Source organism: Cinclus cinclus, chromosome 1, assembly GCF_963662255.1.
Source record: "Cinclus cinclus chromosome 1, bCinCin1.1, whole genome shotgun sequence".
NCBI classification, from domain to species: Eukaryota; Metazoa; Chordata; class Aves; order Passeriformes; family Cinclidae; genus Cinclus; species Cinclus cinclus.
In genome coordinates, this window is record NC_085046.1 from 86,864,172 (window position 1) to 86,884,357 (window position 20,186).

The window sequence follows — 20,186 nt, forward strand, 5'->3', positions numbered from 1 at the left end:
CCAGTGTTTTTAGTACTAATCCCCTCACTGACTTTGCAGCTGTGCTTATCCACAAGGAACTTAGATGACAGCACAAGAAAAATGGCTGCACACTACCCAATAATGCAGCTAACAGACTTAAGCAAGGCCTGGGATAAGAAGGTGCCACTCCATTATTCCAGTACAGTGGATTTCTTACATATTCACACACACACACACCATGTCAAATGACATCACATAAAGTACCACAATCAGAACTCAACAGCACTTTACACATATAAGAAAATTTTCAGCCTAAATTATTAAGTTTTAGGCCTTCTAAGTTGTTAAAGTGTATCTTTCAAGATACACCTCAAGAACTGCATCACATCATGAGGAATTTCATAGTAAAGAAGCATCCATTTAAATCATCTTTTGAAATATTACTGATAGATTCTGCTTTTAAATGCAAAAAAAGCTATTTGATACTAACATTTCATCTTGGCAACACAGTATACTGAACTTCCTATCACTACATGTAACTTTACTTTTAATATTATTTTTTTTTTATTGTGACTGTTCTCCAAACCAGATTCATTACTCACTACCATACACAAGCTCCACAACAGTTGGCAGTACACCACTCTATAATCAGAAATTCACATCATGTTTCTACTTGGAGACGTGTAAAATGGCATTCACGGCCAAAAAGGTTAACTTTTACTGCCTAGAGGGCATTTATCCAAGTTCCACAGGAGCCTATTCTCTGCAAGCCACATGGGTAATAGTTTATGTTCTTGTTCCTGTTTCCGAGAGCCAGTGCAATAATTTGCTAACGTTTAGTTCACTTACCCTCTGGCACCACCATGTGGCAAATATGGGATTTATGCTCTTGAAGAAACAGAATAATCCAACAATTTCCCTAAGAAAATGAGTGGCAAACATACAAAAAAGGAGATATTACAGTGTGAGTTCCAGCACTGAACTTAAAGGCTGAAGTTTTGTACGATGAAATGCACCTCACAGTAACAACAGAAACTGCTGCCCAGCAAACCCAGACAGGCTTGCATTTTACATGGTGAACATACCTCAAATGGTGTTCTAATCTTCCACTATTATTTAAGAATAAGCGTTTACACAGTATCTTCTAAAATAAATTACTGCACACTCAGTGAAAAGGAGGTGCTGCAGTCAATCCAACAGCTGTAATTATATTAAGTTAAAAAGAGACAAGAGGAAAAGCTGAAGGACTGTTATTAGAAAGCAGTGAGCAAAACCAGAAAAAGCCTGCATAACAAGTTCCAAACATCTGCAGGAAGCAGAAAATTACCTGAAGACAATTAAAAAAACCACAAAAAAACCACCACCAACAACAACAACAAAAAAAAAAAAACAAGGAAGTAAATGAAAGATCTTAAAAAGAGACAATACCAGTATTTCCAGGCTCTAATCACTGAACAAAATGCTGCACGTGTTCCACAGTGTGGTTCATGGCTTAGCTTTTCAAATCACAGCAGTTCTTTCACCTTTTCATTTTATGGTATAATTATGGTATCATTTTCCCACTCTCTACACTAAGCAATCATAAAAGACCATTTCATTCCAACTGAAGTACAAATGCATTCAAGGAAAAATGTTACTGGTATCAAGATGTTTCTAATAATCTAAATGCTGCCTTTTACAAGTCCTCTTTATCAATATAAGGAGCTTTAGTGAAATTAACAACTTTCTATTTAAGGTTTTGGGGAGCTTTTTTGGTTAGGGTTGGATTTTTTTGTAGTTTTTTTTTTTAATGTACTAGAAGCATCCTTTTTAAGGTTTCAGAAGTGCCTCAAGTTACTATTAGTCTCTTTAAACTCGAACCATTGCAAGGAAACTTGCTTTATTAGCCTTCCCATTTTCCTAATATTTTTACTGTTACCTCTCTTTTAGCCATGTCACATTCTGACACTTAATATAATCCACTGTTCTAAATCTGGCTCTGTTCATCATTATACTGCCTATGTGTAGTATTTTTCTGATGATTCACTTATATGCCATGAAAAAGCACTTCATGGCCCAGTGTTGCTTACAACACAGTGTCACTGCTAAGGCAACAAGTCACAGATATTACCAAAAGTAATTGCTCTTTTGGCACGAGTTTATTGTTTGGGTAGTTATTTTAGACCCAATGACTGCAGAAGCAGTACTCATCTGTTTCATTTATGGACGCACACTTTCATCTAGACTTGTGTGGCTCAAGCTTAAAACTCTTCACTGCTGTCTGCTGAACTGCAGAACTGCTGCTTCCCTTTTTCCTCCCATGTAGGCATTTCTGAACAGTGATTAAGTTACTCCTTGTCCTTTCAGTGAACTAGCCACATAAGTTCTGCTTCTAATAAGTCTAATGCTTATTTCCTAATTCTTTTTTCACTTGTGATTGCCATCTACCATGATACCCAGACACCAAAACTGGGAAGTTCCTTCTGCAGTAACTATACTGGAACAAAACAAAGGTCAAATCCCTCTCTGCCCTTACCCTGCATCCAGCTATTTATATGTCGTGCCATCACACTACCCTTTAGCTGCTGCTGCAGCAGCACAGCCAAAGGTGCAGCTGTTCCTTTCTCCATGCCTCAGAGTTCACAGCCCTTCAATTCTCTAAGTGTGACCCCAAGTCACAATTTCCAAATGGTTTACAGTAGCTTTGTGTACTGTGCACAGATCTCAAGGTTTTGGTAAGCAGGGTGGCCTCTGAGGGTGGGAGGTGACCACAGGTTGCCTTGTGCCAGACACAGTTCCAGGCGGCTCCACAACAGATCCATCACTGGGCAAAGCTGAGCCCATCAGGCACTGGTGAGGTGCTTCAGTGGAAATGTATTTAAGGAAAGGCAGAAACCCCTGGGCAAGGAGAAAAGGAAGGAACCCGGAAAAAGTCACTAGAGAGGAAAAAGGAGCAGAGGGATGAAGAGAGGTATTGGAAAGGCCATGTAAGCAGAAGTGCCCCACAGTGGATCAGACACCACTCAGAGGACCATGGCCTGCAGAGGATCCATGCTGAAGCAGGTACACCTCTTGAAGGGACTGTGGCCCAGGGATAAAGAAAATCCCGAGCCTGTACCTCCCTAAAAGCTCATGGATAAGCCCACATTCAAACACTGGAAGAATGATGGGTTTTGAGGGTATTTGGCCACTAGCTGGGGTCAACCTATCACACTCAGTAAAAAAGAAAATAGCTACATTCTAGAGTTAAACGGATTCTAAAATGCTAAAAATTAGCATTTTAACTGAAGTTCAGAGTAAATCCAAGCAAACTAGGAAACTCGCTTTGTTTACAGTAGGGGGATGGGAAGAAATGCCTTCCAGTTCATAGTAGGTCACACATACTCCTAAGTTTCCATCCTCCCTTTTCACTCCCCCAGAAGAGTAGAGGAAAAACTGGCATCCAGTTTCAAAATAATATCTTTCGAGAGCTATCATAACTACTCCAATTCTTGCCTGATATATAGGAGAACGGATGCATGTAGATGTGAAGCAACAAAGCTAATTAACCCCAGAGCTAAAACTGGAACCAAATGTACCTTGTGACTTGTCCACAGTACTTAGCAAACCATTTTTACAGAAATTAAAAGTTAACGTGAGCTCTACTTCACTACTGAAAAAAAGCTAAAATATTCTTTATTTATATGTACAAAAATATGAAAGAATTGACATCAGGAGGAAGAAAAATTAACTGGTCTAAACCAGTATTCTTACTATGTAAGGTATGGCACTATACTACTTCAGGTAAGTACAACAGTCAATGAACAAAGCAATTTAACAGAGCTGTCCACTATATGGTAATAGACAGTGCACATCAATCCTCCTTTATGAAGCACAGTTCATTTTGTCTTAACAAGTCTTGAAAAAGTTTTTATTTAAAACTCACACAAGCCCACAAGCCTTTCCTCATATTTTATTTAACATGATGCCAAACAATATCTAGCAATTGGACTATTACCTGCAAAAGGCACTGGCAATAGCTGTACAATCCAAAAATTTAGCCAGATCTGAACAATGACAATGGCCCACACAAGAGTAACAAAGTAAATATCACTAGTTTTCTTTTTTCTAAGAAAAGATCCAATCTCAGGTCTTTGTCTGTTCCCAGATGATGAAGAGGGGGTACTGAAAGATGATGAAGCTCGTGGAGGTGGAGGCTGATCACTGTCTGCTGTTGTTCCTAAAACAAACACATACGAACAAAGAAGTGGAAATTATCACATTAATATTCACCACAAAATAGAGTATGTTCCCTGTTCCCAAATTACCTCATTTTTGGAAGGTGGGGATCAAGGAAGGGACAGCAGCAGAAGGCTGTGTTTTTGTTGTTTGTTTTGGGGTTTTTGTATTTCTTTTAATTTCTCTGAAAGACTGAGACAGCCTTGGCACTGATATGTATTTTGAAAAGCTAGAACAAGGCTGTGTAAACTCTCCCACATCCTGCATCACCATGCCAAGCAGTGCTGAGAGAAGGAGAGATGAAAAGTTGTTACAGCCTCTAAGAAGGCTCCTGTCAATGCAGGTAAATTAGAAGCCAAATCTGTTTTATAAAAGAATTATAAAACCATTAAAAACACAAAATATAATTAACTTCTAGAGGAAATATGAAGTCTCAAAATAAATCTTTAACTTCCCTTTACTTCAAGTACTCAAAAAGGAGTCTCAGATTTGCTCCAAACTCTTTTAAACAGAACAAAAAACACAGAGTACACACTGAAAAGAAAGCTTGCATCTCACCACTGTCTCACTGCCACTTTTCCAGATCACTCACGACACAACATAGCAGCACTCACACTGTCATCCTAAATTCCTTCCTCTGTGTAATAAATATTAGTAACATCAAGCACAAGTTAGTGGATAACAAATTGTCAGTCTCTCACTCATCAGTTAGCAAACAAATTAAATTCAAAAATGCAAACTGATGCGTTAAAAAACCCTATACATAAAAAAACAGTCCTTTCATGCAAAATGCTACGTTCAAATTAAAATTCTTGGATGCAGAACGTGGCAATTTATTTATTTAATCTTTCAGTTGCTGATTGACACCAAATCCATCTTCAGGCACCCAAGTAAAATCTCTCCCTGAGAACACCAGTATTAACTTTTACCGAGGCTCTGTGCTGTTATCCAAATGTAAAGATTTCCCACACACCATTACTTGAGAAAAGTCTGCAGCCATAGTGGAGGAACACACACACAGGAAAACCTGAAAAGTTACTTCGTACTGAAGCATAAAAGGCAATTTATTATGCTGGTAAATACCACACAGCTGGTAAATGATGAACACAACTCTTTTACTGGACTTGTGCCACAAACACATCTTCTCCCATGGAAAAAAACTGCATAAAAACTGTACAATTCAACATGCACAGCAGACAACTCGTGTTCAACACATGTTTTCAGCTGCAGTGTGTCACTAAAGCCATTTCTAGCCTAAAGCATGACAGCTGAAAGGTTCAAAAAGGCAAGATACATTTGTCAAACAGTAGCAGTAAGTGACAAACTGCATCCTCACACAGTGGATGAACACTTCTTTGTTGCAGAAATCTGCACTGGTGTTCTACAGGTAAGTGGAACTACTTGTATAGCGTATGAACACATCCCCCACCACACCAAGACAAGTGCAAATTCACTGATTCAGCCAGCTGGGATTGACACTGGGATGATGACAGAAACATCAGCTGGATGCTGGTTATGTATGGACCACTTAGACCACATGAACCGGCATCATTAAACTCCTTGCCACCAGTACTAAATACCAGTATTCAACAATAAAATATGGAAAAACGTGAGTGTTCAGAAAAAAATATAAAATCAACAAAGCTTATACCCCCTTATGGTATTTTAATAGACAATTTTAAGCCTGGTTGTTCTGTAATGGATTCAGTACAGTGTCAGGAAAACCAAAAAGGCTGTAAGTTCTTAAGCCTGTTGGTAAAACCTTTTGCTGTATAAGAATAATGTCTCATCATCATTCACAAAAGATTCAAACCAAAGATGGACAAAATTATGCTAAATATATTGCAGAATATAATACTAAATTTCACCAGATTGTTGGAAAATTGTTTTAACAGTTGTTAGGAGTTGTCCTGGTTTACAATACAACATACATATTCTATTACCATCTGAGAAGGGTGATCATCCTTATCTCTGTGGGAAATGTCTTCTGTTGATGGGCCATAACTGATAAGGGTGATCATTCTTATCTCTGTGGGAAGTATCTTCTGTTAATGGGCCATTGAGTCCTACTGTATAACTGATAAGATTACATCATCCCATTGGGAGATGCTCCAGCCAGGAGGACGAGCCAAGCCTTTCCTACCTAGATAAAAACTGAAGTTTAGAACGCCAAAGGCAGCCTTTTTCTGCTGGATTCCAGAGGAAGAACCAGGTTTTTATCCACATCATCGCTGGACCCTTTGGAGGAAAACTGCACCAGCACCCTGACTGACAGGGTATCAGGTTGTATTCTGACTCTGGCAGTGGTTTTATTTTTATTATTGCATGTATTTTGTTTTTTTCTCTTTTTTTCCTCTTCCCTATTAAAAATTGTATTACTGACTTGAAGTCTCACTGGTTTTGCTGTTCAAACCAGTACAGGAGTTAAAACTTTTTTTTTTTCTGCTGTGAAGAAAAACAACAGAATTCACAAGACACACCCTCATCGGGTTAGCTGTTACAAGAGAAGTAAAAAAAAAACCATAAAAGATATAAAAGACACCTTTGAAAAATTGTTGTAGTTCTCACTTCTTGAAAACAGAAAGAAAGCTGTTTTAAAGAAGTGAAAAAATAAATTTAAAAAATAGCAACAAAAGAACACAACCAGCTACACAGCCCATTTGTGTGCATCTGTTACTTTTCTAGATTTCAAAATTCAGCTAAAAAAATTGCACATTTTCAAGATTAAAGATTAGACACAGAAATACAGAACTGTCCTCACAATGCCCTGATCTCAAATTTCAGAACATAATTCTATAGGCTTCTGTGTTTGTATTGATGATAGTCATGTAAAATGTAGAAAAAAAGAGAAGAGTTGTCTAAAGCTGCTGCTTTTAGATTTAAAAGTTACGATTTGGAAGTCCACATTCTGTCAAGATGAATGATCTGTTTGGTTTGTTTTGCAAAAAATGGATTAAACTTCTCAATTTCCAGAGAGTTCAGCAACTTCTTAATTTTCTAGTATCACATTTCATCCAAGACCTACCCAAAAAAAAAAAAAAAAAAAAAAAAAGATTATGAAGTCCAAAATCAGTGACGGATATCTAAACACTTTGCCTTGAACTCTTTTAAGACAATTGTGTTATTCCAAGCAAAAGTATTATGTGAATCAAGCTACAAAGTCAAGTAAACTCATTATAGGGAGGACTTTGAGCATGCCATATTTAAAGTGGTGGGTTTTGTTCTCACTGCAATGTACACAAAAATTCCTCCAGTCTGTCCATACGTGGTCCGGAAATCCAGCTATATAACACATAACTGCCAACAAATCAAAAGGCTAGGAAAATTAAAATAATTAACAATGAAGAACGGGGGGGGGGGGGGGAAATCACACCTTTATTCTAAAAAAACCCACAAAACAATAATAAATCCTTCAAGTCAGACCTTCAACAGCCACATAAACCATCCTCTGCAAAACAGCTTTTTAAACTAGCATCTTCTTGACATTTTTTAAACAGATAAAACTGATTCACAATTTGGACACTATTCTGGACAAAATGAAAAGGTTATGGACTATTTTGAATTTTTTTCTGAATTCCCTCCAGTTTCATGGCTTTAGAGCAAACTCAAATGTTTCTTACAGAGTATTCAGTCACCTGAGGGTTGGGAGGAATGTTCATTATTGGACTCATCTTCTGTCATTGAAATTGCCATAGCAATTGTTGAAGCAGCAATGGAAATCATCTGACCAGGAAGCTCTGCCCCTGCAAAATATATACATGTATGTAAGTAACAAAAAGCCTAAGTCTTAAAATGTTTTAATTGGTGTTAGAGATCCACTGGGGATGTCAGGCAGCAGAAATTATACGGATAGACACTGTTAGTGTTTAGTATGTACTATATATAGTCCATATGATCAGACAGGAATGAGTGCTATTAATTTTAGTATTACTGTACACCTGCATCCAAAACTCAAAACCAATTATTTGCTTAGTGCTTTTCTTGATAATGAACTGCTACCAACCAAGACATTCACAGTTGCTGGCAGTCTGACTAAAAAAAAATTTTATACCAGTTAATCAACTTTACTAACCAACTAAAACAGCCACACAGGAAAAAGGTTTCCTTCACCAGGAATATACGACACCTTTGTTTTTTTCAAAACCGACTTGCAACAGGAAAAAAAATATTCTTCTCAAAATCCAAACACAAAACATATTTTTAAGAAACTGTTTTAAAAAACAAATGACAGGATATTGGAAACTTGCTGGATGGAGTTGTCTTGGTTTCTCTCATACTCAGTATAATAGGAGCTACTAAACCCATATTGCTCATTTCTTTCATAATTAGCTGTGATTTCAAATGTCTTGGGCTACCTTTTCATTGAAATGAATTATCATTGAAATATATTAATTACCTCAATTAAATTACATACGGAAATCCATAAACTCAAGGAATTCAGCTTAATAATGAGTCTCTACCATAGAAAAGAAACATCCGTTCATGGTAATCATTTTCTGTAAAGAATTCAAGACTCACTTCAGCATCAGTAATCCACTTTGAAACACACTAAACACCCTATAGTGAATTCTTGCAATCCATATGCTATTGAATTTATGGGGATACAGTCCAGATTATTTCATGTGACTTAAGTGAATTTTTGCCTCCACCAATAAAAGAAACAGTGACTTTTCCTTACCAGAAGACTCCTTTCCATTCTGTTGTTCATGCAACATGCCTACAGTCATCAGAACAACTATAACCAGAAATACAGGAATTCTCCAGGAACCTGCCACAGAAGCTGAAAGATACAGTGTTGGGATTTTTTTTTTTTTACAAGAAAGATTACACCATTAATAAACCCTACATTTAGCAAAACCAAGAAAGGCAGCAAATCAACCAAAAAGCAAATAAATCATAAAACAAACAGGCTTTCTACATTGAAGAAAAGGAAGAATAGAAAGCAAACATGTACAAGTTTCTCAACAAAAAAACCAAGTTGTTACTGTTCCTAAATTCAATGACATTATGTTGATATACAGAACGATTTTGAAAACAACATTCAGAATCACATGAAAATACACACAAAATTAAAATATTTTCCATATCAGAGAAAAGTCACGTTCCCCCAAAAAATACGTATTTATGTTAGATCTCCACAAAATGGGACTTTTCTTGGATTCTGCCTATTCAGCCTATTTACTTTCAGTAAATACAAGATTGTCAAAATTTAAGCAAATGAGAAGCCACTACATAGAGCTTAAACCTCAGGGAAGCATTCCCACATGGTCAGAACAACCCCTGAAACCTGCTGCTCAAGTAAAATAAATGATGAGGTACACTGTGAAACCTATCATGATAGTCTTCTACTAAGTGCATGATCCTTCCACCATAAACTCTGATACGAGAACATAAGGTGATAATCTATTATATTAAATGTGCAACACAAGTCTAAAAGATTACTATAATCTTATATTTGTATAACCACATATTTGTACATATCATATAGATTACTGGCAAATGTATTTTCTACTGCTGATATCCCGATATGCTTGCTGACTACTGATAATTTTTTTTTGCTTCTATTATTACTATTAAATGCATTTTACAGCTTCAGCCTTGGTTAATGGCAGGCTTTCAACAAAATTTCATCACAAATAAAAGTCTAAAGCCAGCCCTTCCTTGTTGTCAAGAAGTTCACATTGTCTGTGAACCAATAAGGGAAACCATGGGAAATACAAAGGTATGAGGAGTGGGAGACATTGCTCAGCACCTTGATGCCTTCCCACCTCCTATTACAGTGCTCCTTTCTGGACACACGCAGCCAGAATTACTAATCAGACAAAACAGTTTGCATTTCAGCTAAGACTATTTGACAGATTTAACAGAGGACCAAGTGAGGAGCTTTGCTTACAGAACCCTCAGTTATCAGAATAATAACTTCTTGTTACTCACCTAAGTGAAAGAGCAGCATAACCCAGACAGGAACAGAGACTGCTTTTAAGTAACGTTCAGTGCTTACATTCCACTTGAATGAAACCATCAGCAGGTAACCAACTACCAATGTCCATATCTTTAAGAAAAAGATACACATAGGTATGTACACATACATCAAAAGAGAACTCCATTGTACTCATGTATGTGTGTACACTAATGCACACACATGTAACTGCCACAGACAGCTTGGAAGTATTTAAGAAGCCCACATATCAATTAAATATAAAAGTTCATCAGCAGCACCTATGTGGCCACGGGGAGACAGAGCTGGCCACCACAGCAGCACTCATTCCAGCATGGAGCAATTTGCCAGCTCCTGTGTTTCAGTCCAAAGAGACAAAAGGGAGCTTAAGCCAAAAAAGCCATTAGGAAGCACAACAAAAACTGCTGTTCCTCAGTGGTGTTGGTTCACAAAACAGATGCCTTTATAGGATGTGTGACACATAATTTTTTTCATTTTTTTAACTTAAAAAACCAAGGACAGGAAGACATCAATGACAACTTGGGTTTGCTGCTTCTAACTGCATTCTGGTCCTCTACTCATCTGATAAATCACAATACAGATTTGGAGTTAATCTTGAGATAAATTTGAGCTTGAAAATGCTAAAAAGAAAGAAGAAGGAAGCAGAAACCAGAAGAGGTAATAGGAGCTGAAAAATTGCTATTCAGGAGAGCATTTGACATAAAAGAAGTATGAAAACCTGTAAATATTAGAACCCATTGTATCATTCTTAAAATAAACAACTAAAGACATTTCTGGCTCAAATTCAGTGAACATTCTCTATCCATTACCAGTTAAGTACACCTTCAAACTTGCATTTATAAATCCATCAATCCCAATGAAGTTTAAACAGAATTTCTATTAAGAGCATTTTTTGAATCAGACATCACTGTAAGAAGAAAGAATGCACAGGCAGAGAGAGACATGGAACAAGTAACTAGGCAGAACACACTAGAAGAGTTTTCACCTCTACACTGCATCCACACTACAGAGCTCATGCTGAAAATGCAACAGTCCTTCTGAAAAGCAGATTTGTGTGACTAGTGCCACATATCTAGATGGTGGAGAGGAAATCTTTGCTATACTGAATTAAGCAGACAAGCAGTGAGGGATGGACCCTGGTAACTTCAGAGGGAATGATCACATGTGCAGGATAATTTAAAATCACTTAAAATATGTGAACAAAGGTATACCTACCCTTTAATGCTTCTCATCTAAGCAGACCACAGCAACTTTTCACTTATCTCTAGTTTTGCATCAACAGAGTTCTGTAATGCTTATGGCCAAGTGTGGACTCAAAGTCAATCTCTAAAACTAACACAGCCCATGGACATCAAGACTGAAGTCAAAAACAAACAAACAAAATTTTTACCAGAAATGCACAGTAGCACTCCTTTAACAGCATAGGTTTGAAACATAAATTCACTCATAAGGCACTTTACAGCACAACTCTAATTGCAAGAGATAACTCATCACAAAGATACTATGCAACTTCCTAACATCAGCCACACAGCATCTTCGTATGATAAATGTTCCAGTTCCAAGGAAATTTTCTCTTTAAATTTATTGATAAATTATAAACAGGAGAGTCAGTACATTCAGTGATTTAAACTTTCTGTTTAAAAACGAGCCAGAAAGTAGGAAGCTAACATAGGTATATAAACCTATGTTTAACTGCCAACAAAGCAAAACACATTGCACTGCTTTTAGCCATGCATGTAGCTGAACATTATAGGGTATAAGTATTTAATTTTTTTTGTGTTTGAAGTTAAAATAATCAATCAGTTCTCATTTCTAAAATCTTAGCAAATGACCCAAGTATTTATTTTTACTGAATAGAGAGAAATAGCTTACTTTTAAATAAACCAGTCACCCTGTTTCAGAGATAAAACAATAACCTTCCTGAAGCCCTGTAAGAAGAACTGTATAGTCAACTGACTGGGGCAAGAAGTTTCATTTTAGTGACACCATGGAATAATCAGCTCTTTTTTGGTTAATGTTATGGCCAAGCACATCCCTACACTGCAAGAACCACTGCACAGGAACTAAGGTAGCCTACTTCCAACAGTTCATAGCTGAAAACAACTGACAAATCAAATTAACTTAAATTGACTTGGACTAGGATTTCATCCCATACTAACTTGGCAATACCATACTTTTAAAGGGTTAAGGGGAAAAAAAAGTATGTTACATAATCCTTCCCACTGTTTTTCTGGATGGTCTCCAAAGGTTTTGGCTTGAAAAGCACAGAGAATATTAATAGCTGCTCTACTATTGTATTTTATTCTCAAGAACTGATGTAATTGAAACGAAGAATGAAAGATTGCCTACTTTCACTAAAATTAAGCTACTGCAATTATTGCACTGAAACTGCAATTGAGAAGATGCTAAGCCAAAATACCTATAAATTTGATTTATATGAGTGTACAGTTAACCAGGTAACTAATACATACACTTCAGATTTTGCAGAATGCATTAGCTATCATCAACTATTTATCACGCTGAAATCAGTTGCAGATGCCTAACTTTCACCATGCACTCTGAGATCTTAAATCACTACTCAATCACAATTATTATTTACAGATATGCACAACTGCTATATATTGTAACTTTGGAATAGTTTAATCCTGCAAGCTGCCCTTCTTCCTTCCCTTGCCTATCTTCATTGTCTTGACAGCAAAGACCTCATTTTTCCCATCTCCTCTGTATTTTGTAGCATCTCTCACAAACTGAACTAAGTGTTGCTTTGCTTTTAGACACATAAAACTGCCTGGTTTTTTTTTGTTGTTGTTTTTTTTTTTATAAATAGTGCTAAGGCTGCAGAGTAACTTCTTGGATTTTAGCATCCATTTCTGTGTTGAAGTTGTAAATTTAAGAGGCTAATTTAGAGATGTCTAAGGCAACTATGAAGGGCTTTAGCTGTCTTTAAATTGCCAACTGGAGACAAAATTACACCATAGAAAGATGCAGCTTATATGTTCAACTCAAGCATCTGCTTCAGTGATTTTTCTTTGACACTTCGGTGCTGGAAAGTCAAGGATTAATCAGCATGAACTATCACCAACATTATTTAAAGTTTGTTTCCCCTTCCTGTTAAAGTTGAAGGATTTGAAAATCTAAGCCCCTCTTTGGCTCTGGCCTCATTTTTCAAGAACAAACTCCTACTACTCAACTTTTGACAATGTTTATATTGATTCATGTTGAAGAGGAGAATTCTTTACTTACACAGTTCCCTCCCTTTTTTCCTATCAACAAGTTAACCTCTACAGGGAAGGTTTTGCAGATGAGCTCATTCAATAACTCACTGCTACTGAACATGGCAGTTCATTGCATCCTACTGCCAGCTGGGCAGTCCCACTTCTTCTGCACAACAGTTTCAACATTCATCCAGCCAGCTCAAGCTCCCTAAGGTCATAAAAAACTACCTGTAATTCAGTTATAGTGAAATAGCCTCACAGAAATATGGCAGGCACCAACAGGGCAACAGAAGCATGTGTCAGAAGTAGAATCAGCAAGAAGAATTTATCTTCCCACTGCAGAAGATAACAAAGCCGTAGGAATGATTTAGTCTTCCTTGGAATGTTGCCCCAACATGCCAAGACCCAGCAGCAAGCATATTTTCCATCTGCTTCATGTGCCTTCTCAGGCACATGGTGTGATTCTTGGGGTGGTCCTGTGCAGGGCCGGGAGTGGGATTTCAGGGATCCTTCTGGGTCCCTTCCAACTCAGGATATTCCATGATTCTATTAACCACCCCACAAGTAAACACAACAGTGAAGACAGAGAAGATTAACCAACAGTTACTTCCTTTGACACGTCCTGCCAACCTGCCAACAATTTTCAGTTTTTAACAAGTCAGCACCTACAAAACTGAGTGTCTCAACTCCTTCCTTTTTTAACTGTAGCCCTACCCTCTCCCCTGGTCATTTTGAAATGATGTTTTTTCCCTGGATGCTCTTTCCCACTTAGAAATAATACAGCAAAGTTTTTCAGAATTTGGTTTATGTTTTGGGTTGTCTGGGGGGATTTAAACTGAGCTTGAAATTTAAAACTGTTTGATACAACTACAGGTCCAATTCAAATTGCTTTTTATTTTCCAGTCTCAGTGTTTTGAACAAAAAAAAAAAAGGCAAAACTACCTCATCAGTCCCCTTTAATATTAAAAAAAAAAAAATCTTCATCTGGAAACAGACTTTTTTGTTAGTTTTTCTCAAAATAAAAAATAATTTAAAACATTGACCAAGCACTAACACAGCAAACTTTAGCAAACTTTCAAAACAGCACTGCAGAGCAAAAATGGTTTAAAGAGGTCATCTTATGACACCAGTTCTCTATTTCTACATCTCCCTCCTCAGTGGTGATGCAGGCTGACAAAGGAAAATGAACCTACAACAAAAGCTGAGCTAAAGAGTGTTGAACTTGAAAAAAATGAAGCGACACAAGGTATTAAATGCACTGCTAAAAGCCAAAATGTGTTTGCCTTTCAAAAAAAAAAAAAAAAATCAGTGTTTTCTTCATCTGCCTGTTCATTTGAAAATGTTTTTCTAAACAATATAAAAGATATTAAAGAGGTAGCTGGCAAATTATGAAAATGTCATTTTGACTCCAGTTTCCAGAACCAAAATTAATTTAACATAGCTTTAGCGCATTTTCATTAGTATACAAGAGGAAACATCCCATAATGTGCAGAGTCTGGCAGAGTAAGACTGTGCAACTGCCTGTCCTTCAGCATGGAGACAGCTTTTACCCAACATGTAAGAAAATACCCAAACTCCAGTTAATCACACATGTAAGACTATTTTTCATGTCAGAGAAAAGACAACCACCTTCTCCCTTCACTTAGGAAGCCTTCATTTACCTACAGCAGGTTCAAAGTGAACACAAGTTATTCCTTGTCCAAAGGACTAGAACTGTGTGCCCGTTCTGTTTCTTCCAGAACCCCCCAATTGTGACTTATATCCATATTGGTATTTCTGGCATTAAAACACACAGACTACTAAACCACATGAAACAGAAACATGGTGTTTAGTGAGATCCCACCTTTTTGAAGGGATGAAAGTATGAACCTGTAACTGGAACCCTGGGGCAGGGGAGAACTGACACATGGGCTAAAAATGATTTTCAATGTGTCCCGCAACATTTACTACACTGAATTTAAGGAAAAAAAAAACCAAAAAACATTAAATCTAAGATATCCAGAAGACTGCAGGAATGGATATTGAGAATTCTTCTCCTTTAGTTAATTTTTCCTGTCTTAATACAAAAGCTACTTATGAGAAATCATAATGAAAACGATATTCAGAAATCAAATTTATCAAGGTACTCTTTCAAAAAGAGGTTTCCCAGAGCACATCAAATTATTTCCCTTCAGACAGAGCACCACTCCTGTGATATACTTCATGGTAACATTTTTCAAGAGATGGCTCCTCAACACACACAATTTCTTCACCTTCTTCTTTTATTATATAGAGTACAGTTAAAAATTTGCTGGACAGTTCCATAATGATCATTCCTTTCAGAGGTGCTGGAAAAACAAACATCAGTGTGTTCAACCAATACATATAAATACCAATAAATACCTATTATTATGTAGCATATATCATTAGGCTTCAGGCTACTGCCAGTTTTGAGGCTGTAGTTCCTGCATATAAATCAGAAAAAGCTCCTCAGCCTCCCCAAGAAAGGTATCTCACTGCACTCAGTTCTAAAACTGAGGGTGGGTGTGGAAGGGAAAAACAACAGTAGAAAACATTATCAATATCCCATGCTTTCCCTGCCTCTCCCCATCTTGTTTATACACAGGCCACCTGTAGGGTCTACCTAGTTTATCTCTACCAAGCAAAGTTGTGAAAACAAACCAAAACCTATGGTTTTGGTAAGATGTGTTTACACTCAGTACTTGGCTGTTGGATCTGTAAGCCAGGATACCATAACAGCAGAAAGAATACTTAAGAGCTCATTCAGGTGTTTGTTTTGGGTTTGGGTTTTTTTGTTTTGTTTTGTTTTTTTATGGTTGGTGAGTTTCAGAAACCTGCAAGCCTGTTCTAAGAAGAAAGGGAAGAAAAAAAAAGCCCACCCATGGTAAACCCACAAAGAAATAGAAATTGTACATACATTAAAATTCAGAACCGTGCCCTTCCCTTTACTAGAAGAGAAATTGCCCCATCAGGTGAACTTGACAAAAAATAGATTTATTTTTTTTTTGTGCCCACAGGTGATATTCAATAGGACTGTGGAAGCCAAACATCTCAGAGCATGGGACCTAAAGTGTTTGCCAGGAAGGACTCTTGGAGAATTTCAGTCTGCAAGGGCTGCTGGGGGAGTGACATTTAGTGCCAACACAAAGTGAGGTTTCCCTAGTGGATGTCTTTCACAGAATCCGTGATGGGGAACAGACTGTACACCAGCCAAAATAGGTAACATGTACTCTGACAATATTCCAATAGAGCAGTCGTGGCAATGGTGGGCAATGGCATTTCCAGATCTGCCCAGCACCCTGGTGAGGCTAAGACTGATTAAGTGCTCTAACTGCATGGAAACTCCCAGAACAACAGGAGGTGCACCTAGCACAGTCAGAGATATAAAAATACACTGACACACATGTGACTGAACAGTTATGAGCCTGACCAACAACTTGCGACAAACCAAGGAACAAAGACTGGACAGACAGAAAGATTTTGACAGCTCTCTAATCAAGTTCACTACAGAGAATTCTGTTCATTATGATTACATCAAGTTTAATTTGCTAAGATGAACCTCAGAGCCAACACAGAGCAGCTGTATAATTCGTTACATCTGCTGGGATCTACAAACTATCTGTTTTCCAAATGAGTATGAGCATGCAAATTCTTCTTCTAAAAAAGAAGAAAATAGAACAAATAGCTGGCATTGGGTATATACTAACTTAAGTGTAAAAGATCACCCTAAAGTAGTTTGAACTCTTGCCACACAGCAAAAGAATTTAGGTTTTAGATACAGTACTGGACACAGGCATAGATCCCACAAAACTAGCTAAATTGCTGCAACTCAAAAGTGTGTAGGACTATATTCAGTCCACTACAGGACCAACTCCCACCTTTTTCAAGGAAAAAAAAACAAAAACACCACAGTGAAAAACATTCTCCTTCCCTATTATATGAAACTGCTGTTGGTGCAGGGCCTCTCCATAAGAATTCTGCAAATAACCAAGAGAAAGCTGGAGTCAGAACAATCATTCAATCAAACAATCCAGTCATGGAGGTACCCAAATTTCTGAACTGCAGGTGTGACTTCAGAGCCACAGATGGCAACACAGGCACTTCTGAATCTTGACTTATCAACGCCATGAATGGCTTTGCCAGATTTGAGGACAGCAGGACAGGAAAGCTCTTTTTAACATACAGGTGCCAAGATACACCTTACCATATCATTGTCACACACAATTACTGCATCTGAAGAACTTTTTTTCATTTCTAGAAATTAAAAGGAGAACTTTTATCTCAGTAACATGGCCTAGTAGATACCATAAAAATATCTTTAGTTAGAAGATAAGAAATCAATATTCCAAATCCCCATAATTCTAATGATTCCAATACTGAACTGATCATCCACTCAGTTCTCTAGTACAGGACAGGGAATCAGAAAGGGCGAAGACAATCGTGCACACACAGAAGGAACCCTGGAGGATTCAGAGCCCAGAGAAGAACAATACAATGGAGAAACCAACTTGCAATATCCCAAATTCCTGTGCAGCTAACAAGCAGAATATATGCATGCAAATAGAGACCTGCAATATACACAGCAATTAAAGGGCTTTAAAGTGCTTAACTGAAGTTAAAACCGACACTATTAACTGATCCAATTCTGGGCTCCTCAGCAGCATGGAAAAAATTAAATTATCCTGCTACAGCTCTGAGATAATACATATCAACCAACTGCAGAATTAAAAAATTGGACTAAGAAAACACTGCAGAGTGTACAGATGATGCCAGACCGAACTGCAGTTATTTACAAATGAAAGACCACATTTTTTTTCTCCTATAAGGCCCAGAAAGAGACACAGACAGCTTACTTAGAAAGCAACTGGTTTACTTAAGGAACTCTGTGACCAGTTACCTTGACACAAACCCAAAATCTTCCCAAGAAACTCAAGTCTGAGAAGTTCTGGGAGCTTACTATGTTTTGTGTAGTTAAAATCCTACCACAGTTCAGCGAACACAAGTATTAAATCAGAAACACCAGTGCCAACCAGAAGGACCAGACACTGCTAAACAAGGTTGCACTGAGCAGGTGAGACATCCAGCAGTGCATTATAGACATAATTATAAGCTTAAAAAACTGCAGCTTCCTTCAACAGCCTTGTATTTACACAGTATTAAGTATGGTTTAATTAACAGACTTTCAGTAAAAGCCTGGACTTAGTCAAGTCAGTTAGTGTAGCAATATTATAGATTTGTTAAAAATAAAACAGAGAGGTCAGTGCAAAGTTCTTAAAAAAATCTTTAGCTTACCAAGCAAATTGTGTGGCAACAAGTCAAAGCTTCCCACTAGTACCAAGCCATGCCTTAGTTCTGCTACCACTCAGCTGAAAGTAAACACGGTAGTATCTTGCTTCTTTATAAAGAGACAATGTATCTCTGTCTACCCAGTCCTAATTAAACTTCTGAAGACAAAACAGACCAGAAACACATGTCCTCTGACATCTTCCAGCACCAAATAAAGTCATGAAAATCTTTTCCTCCAGTGTTTACTTCCAAGAGGCTAAACACATTCTCCTGGCCATTCTCTTCACACCAGAGATAGATAGTCTGTCAAAATATTCTCTGTCAGTCCATTCAGGAACACTGTTACCTAGGGAAAGGGCATACTTTGTTTAAAAAATGGAGCAGCTTTTGAAAAGTCTTTGACACTAAGAAATCTGAGTACGCCAGTTGTACATCAGTATTGAACAAGAGTACAACTTACTGATCTGATATTTCACATGTCCATTTGCTTCTGATGCATGGTACTTCTTGTATTTTCAGTTATAACTAGCAAAATGTAAGAGTTCTGCCAGAACTTCTAATATCCTACCTACTACACAGAACACAGGGAAAAGCAGTCCCTATGACTCGTTGCCATCAGTAACATTTGTAAATTAAACAGTTTTACTTTTTAACGTTCCAACTGCGTTTGCACAGTTTGATACTCTAAGAAGAAAAAGAAAACCCTACACAGTACACTGAGAAAAAAGCCTTAAGGTCTCTTCCCCCACGCCCGGGCCACTCGTGCTGCTTCTTCGCAACACTTTAATACACACCTTAGACCCCAACAAGCTTCGATGTTTGTTCAAGAACTCGCCTGAATCACCTCTGACTTAACAGCATCTCCAGAAGCGAGACATGCCTAAAGAGCGGCCGGGAAACACCGACACCCCCTCTCTCTCTCCCTCACTCACCCACTGGCTGCTGAAGTAGTCGAGTCCCTGGCAGATGATGCGGGCGGCCTGTGCCAGCAGCACCTGCACGCCCAGGGAGCTGCCCAGGCAGTAGAGCCCGTAGAGCAGCGGTCCCCCGGCGCCCAGCAGCAGCAGGAGCCGCCGCCGCCGCAGCACCTGCTCGCCCAGCGCCTCCACGCCGTAGTTGGCGAAGCAGATGGGCAGGAGGAGGGCGGCCAGCAGCACCGGGGTGCGGGAGCGGTGCAGGCGGCCGAGCCAGCGCCGCCCCAGCGCCGTCAGCGAGGTCTTGAAGGGGTGCAGGAAGGTGCCGCAGAGCACGGCCCAGAGCAGCGGCCGCAGGAACGCCTCCAGGATGAAGTACACGAGCACGGCGGCGCCGCAGCACAGCCCCGCGAAGAGCAGCGCCCCGGTGTTGTAGAAGGCCTGCTTGATCGGTTTCTCCAGCCGCGGCAGCGACATCCCCGCTGCCCCGCCCGGGCCGCCCAGCGGCAGCCGCGGCATGGCCGCGCCCGTGCCGGAGGAACCGCCCGCCCGCCGCTCCTGCGCCGGCGAGCCCGGAGGGGCCGCGGTGGAACCCGCATCCGGAGCCGCGGCGGGACCGGCGTCGGGAGCCGCGGGCTCTGCGCTGTCAGCCAT

General features: G+C 38.8%; 1 protein-coding gene across 1 annotated transcript in view; it reads right to left on the minus strand.

Annotated features, from left to right (window-relative positions):
• TMEM245 (transmembrane protein 245) overlaps positions 1-20,186 on the minus strand; it is a 69,518-nt gene extending 49,332 nt beyond the window's left edge. The window contains exons 1-5 of the mRNA XM_062500098.1: positions 19,551-20,186; positions 10,093-10,210; positions 8,837-8,938; positions 7,794-7,901; positions 3,938-4,159 (exon numbers count right to left, since the gene is read on the minus strand). Coding sequence (XP_062356082.1) covers positions 3,938-4,159; positions 7,794-7,901; positions 8,837-8,938; positions 10,093-10,210; positions 19,551-20,186 — 1,186 coding nt within the window. The remainder of the gene's footprint in view (positions 1-3,937; positions 4,160-7,793; positions 7,902-8,836; positions 8,939-10,092; positions 10,211-19,550) is intronic.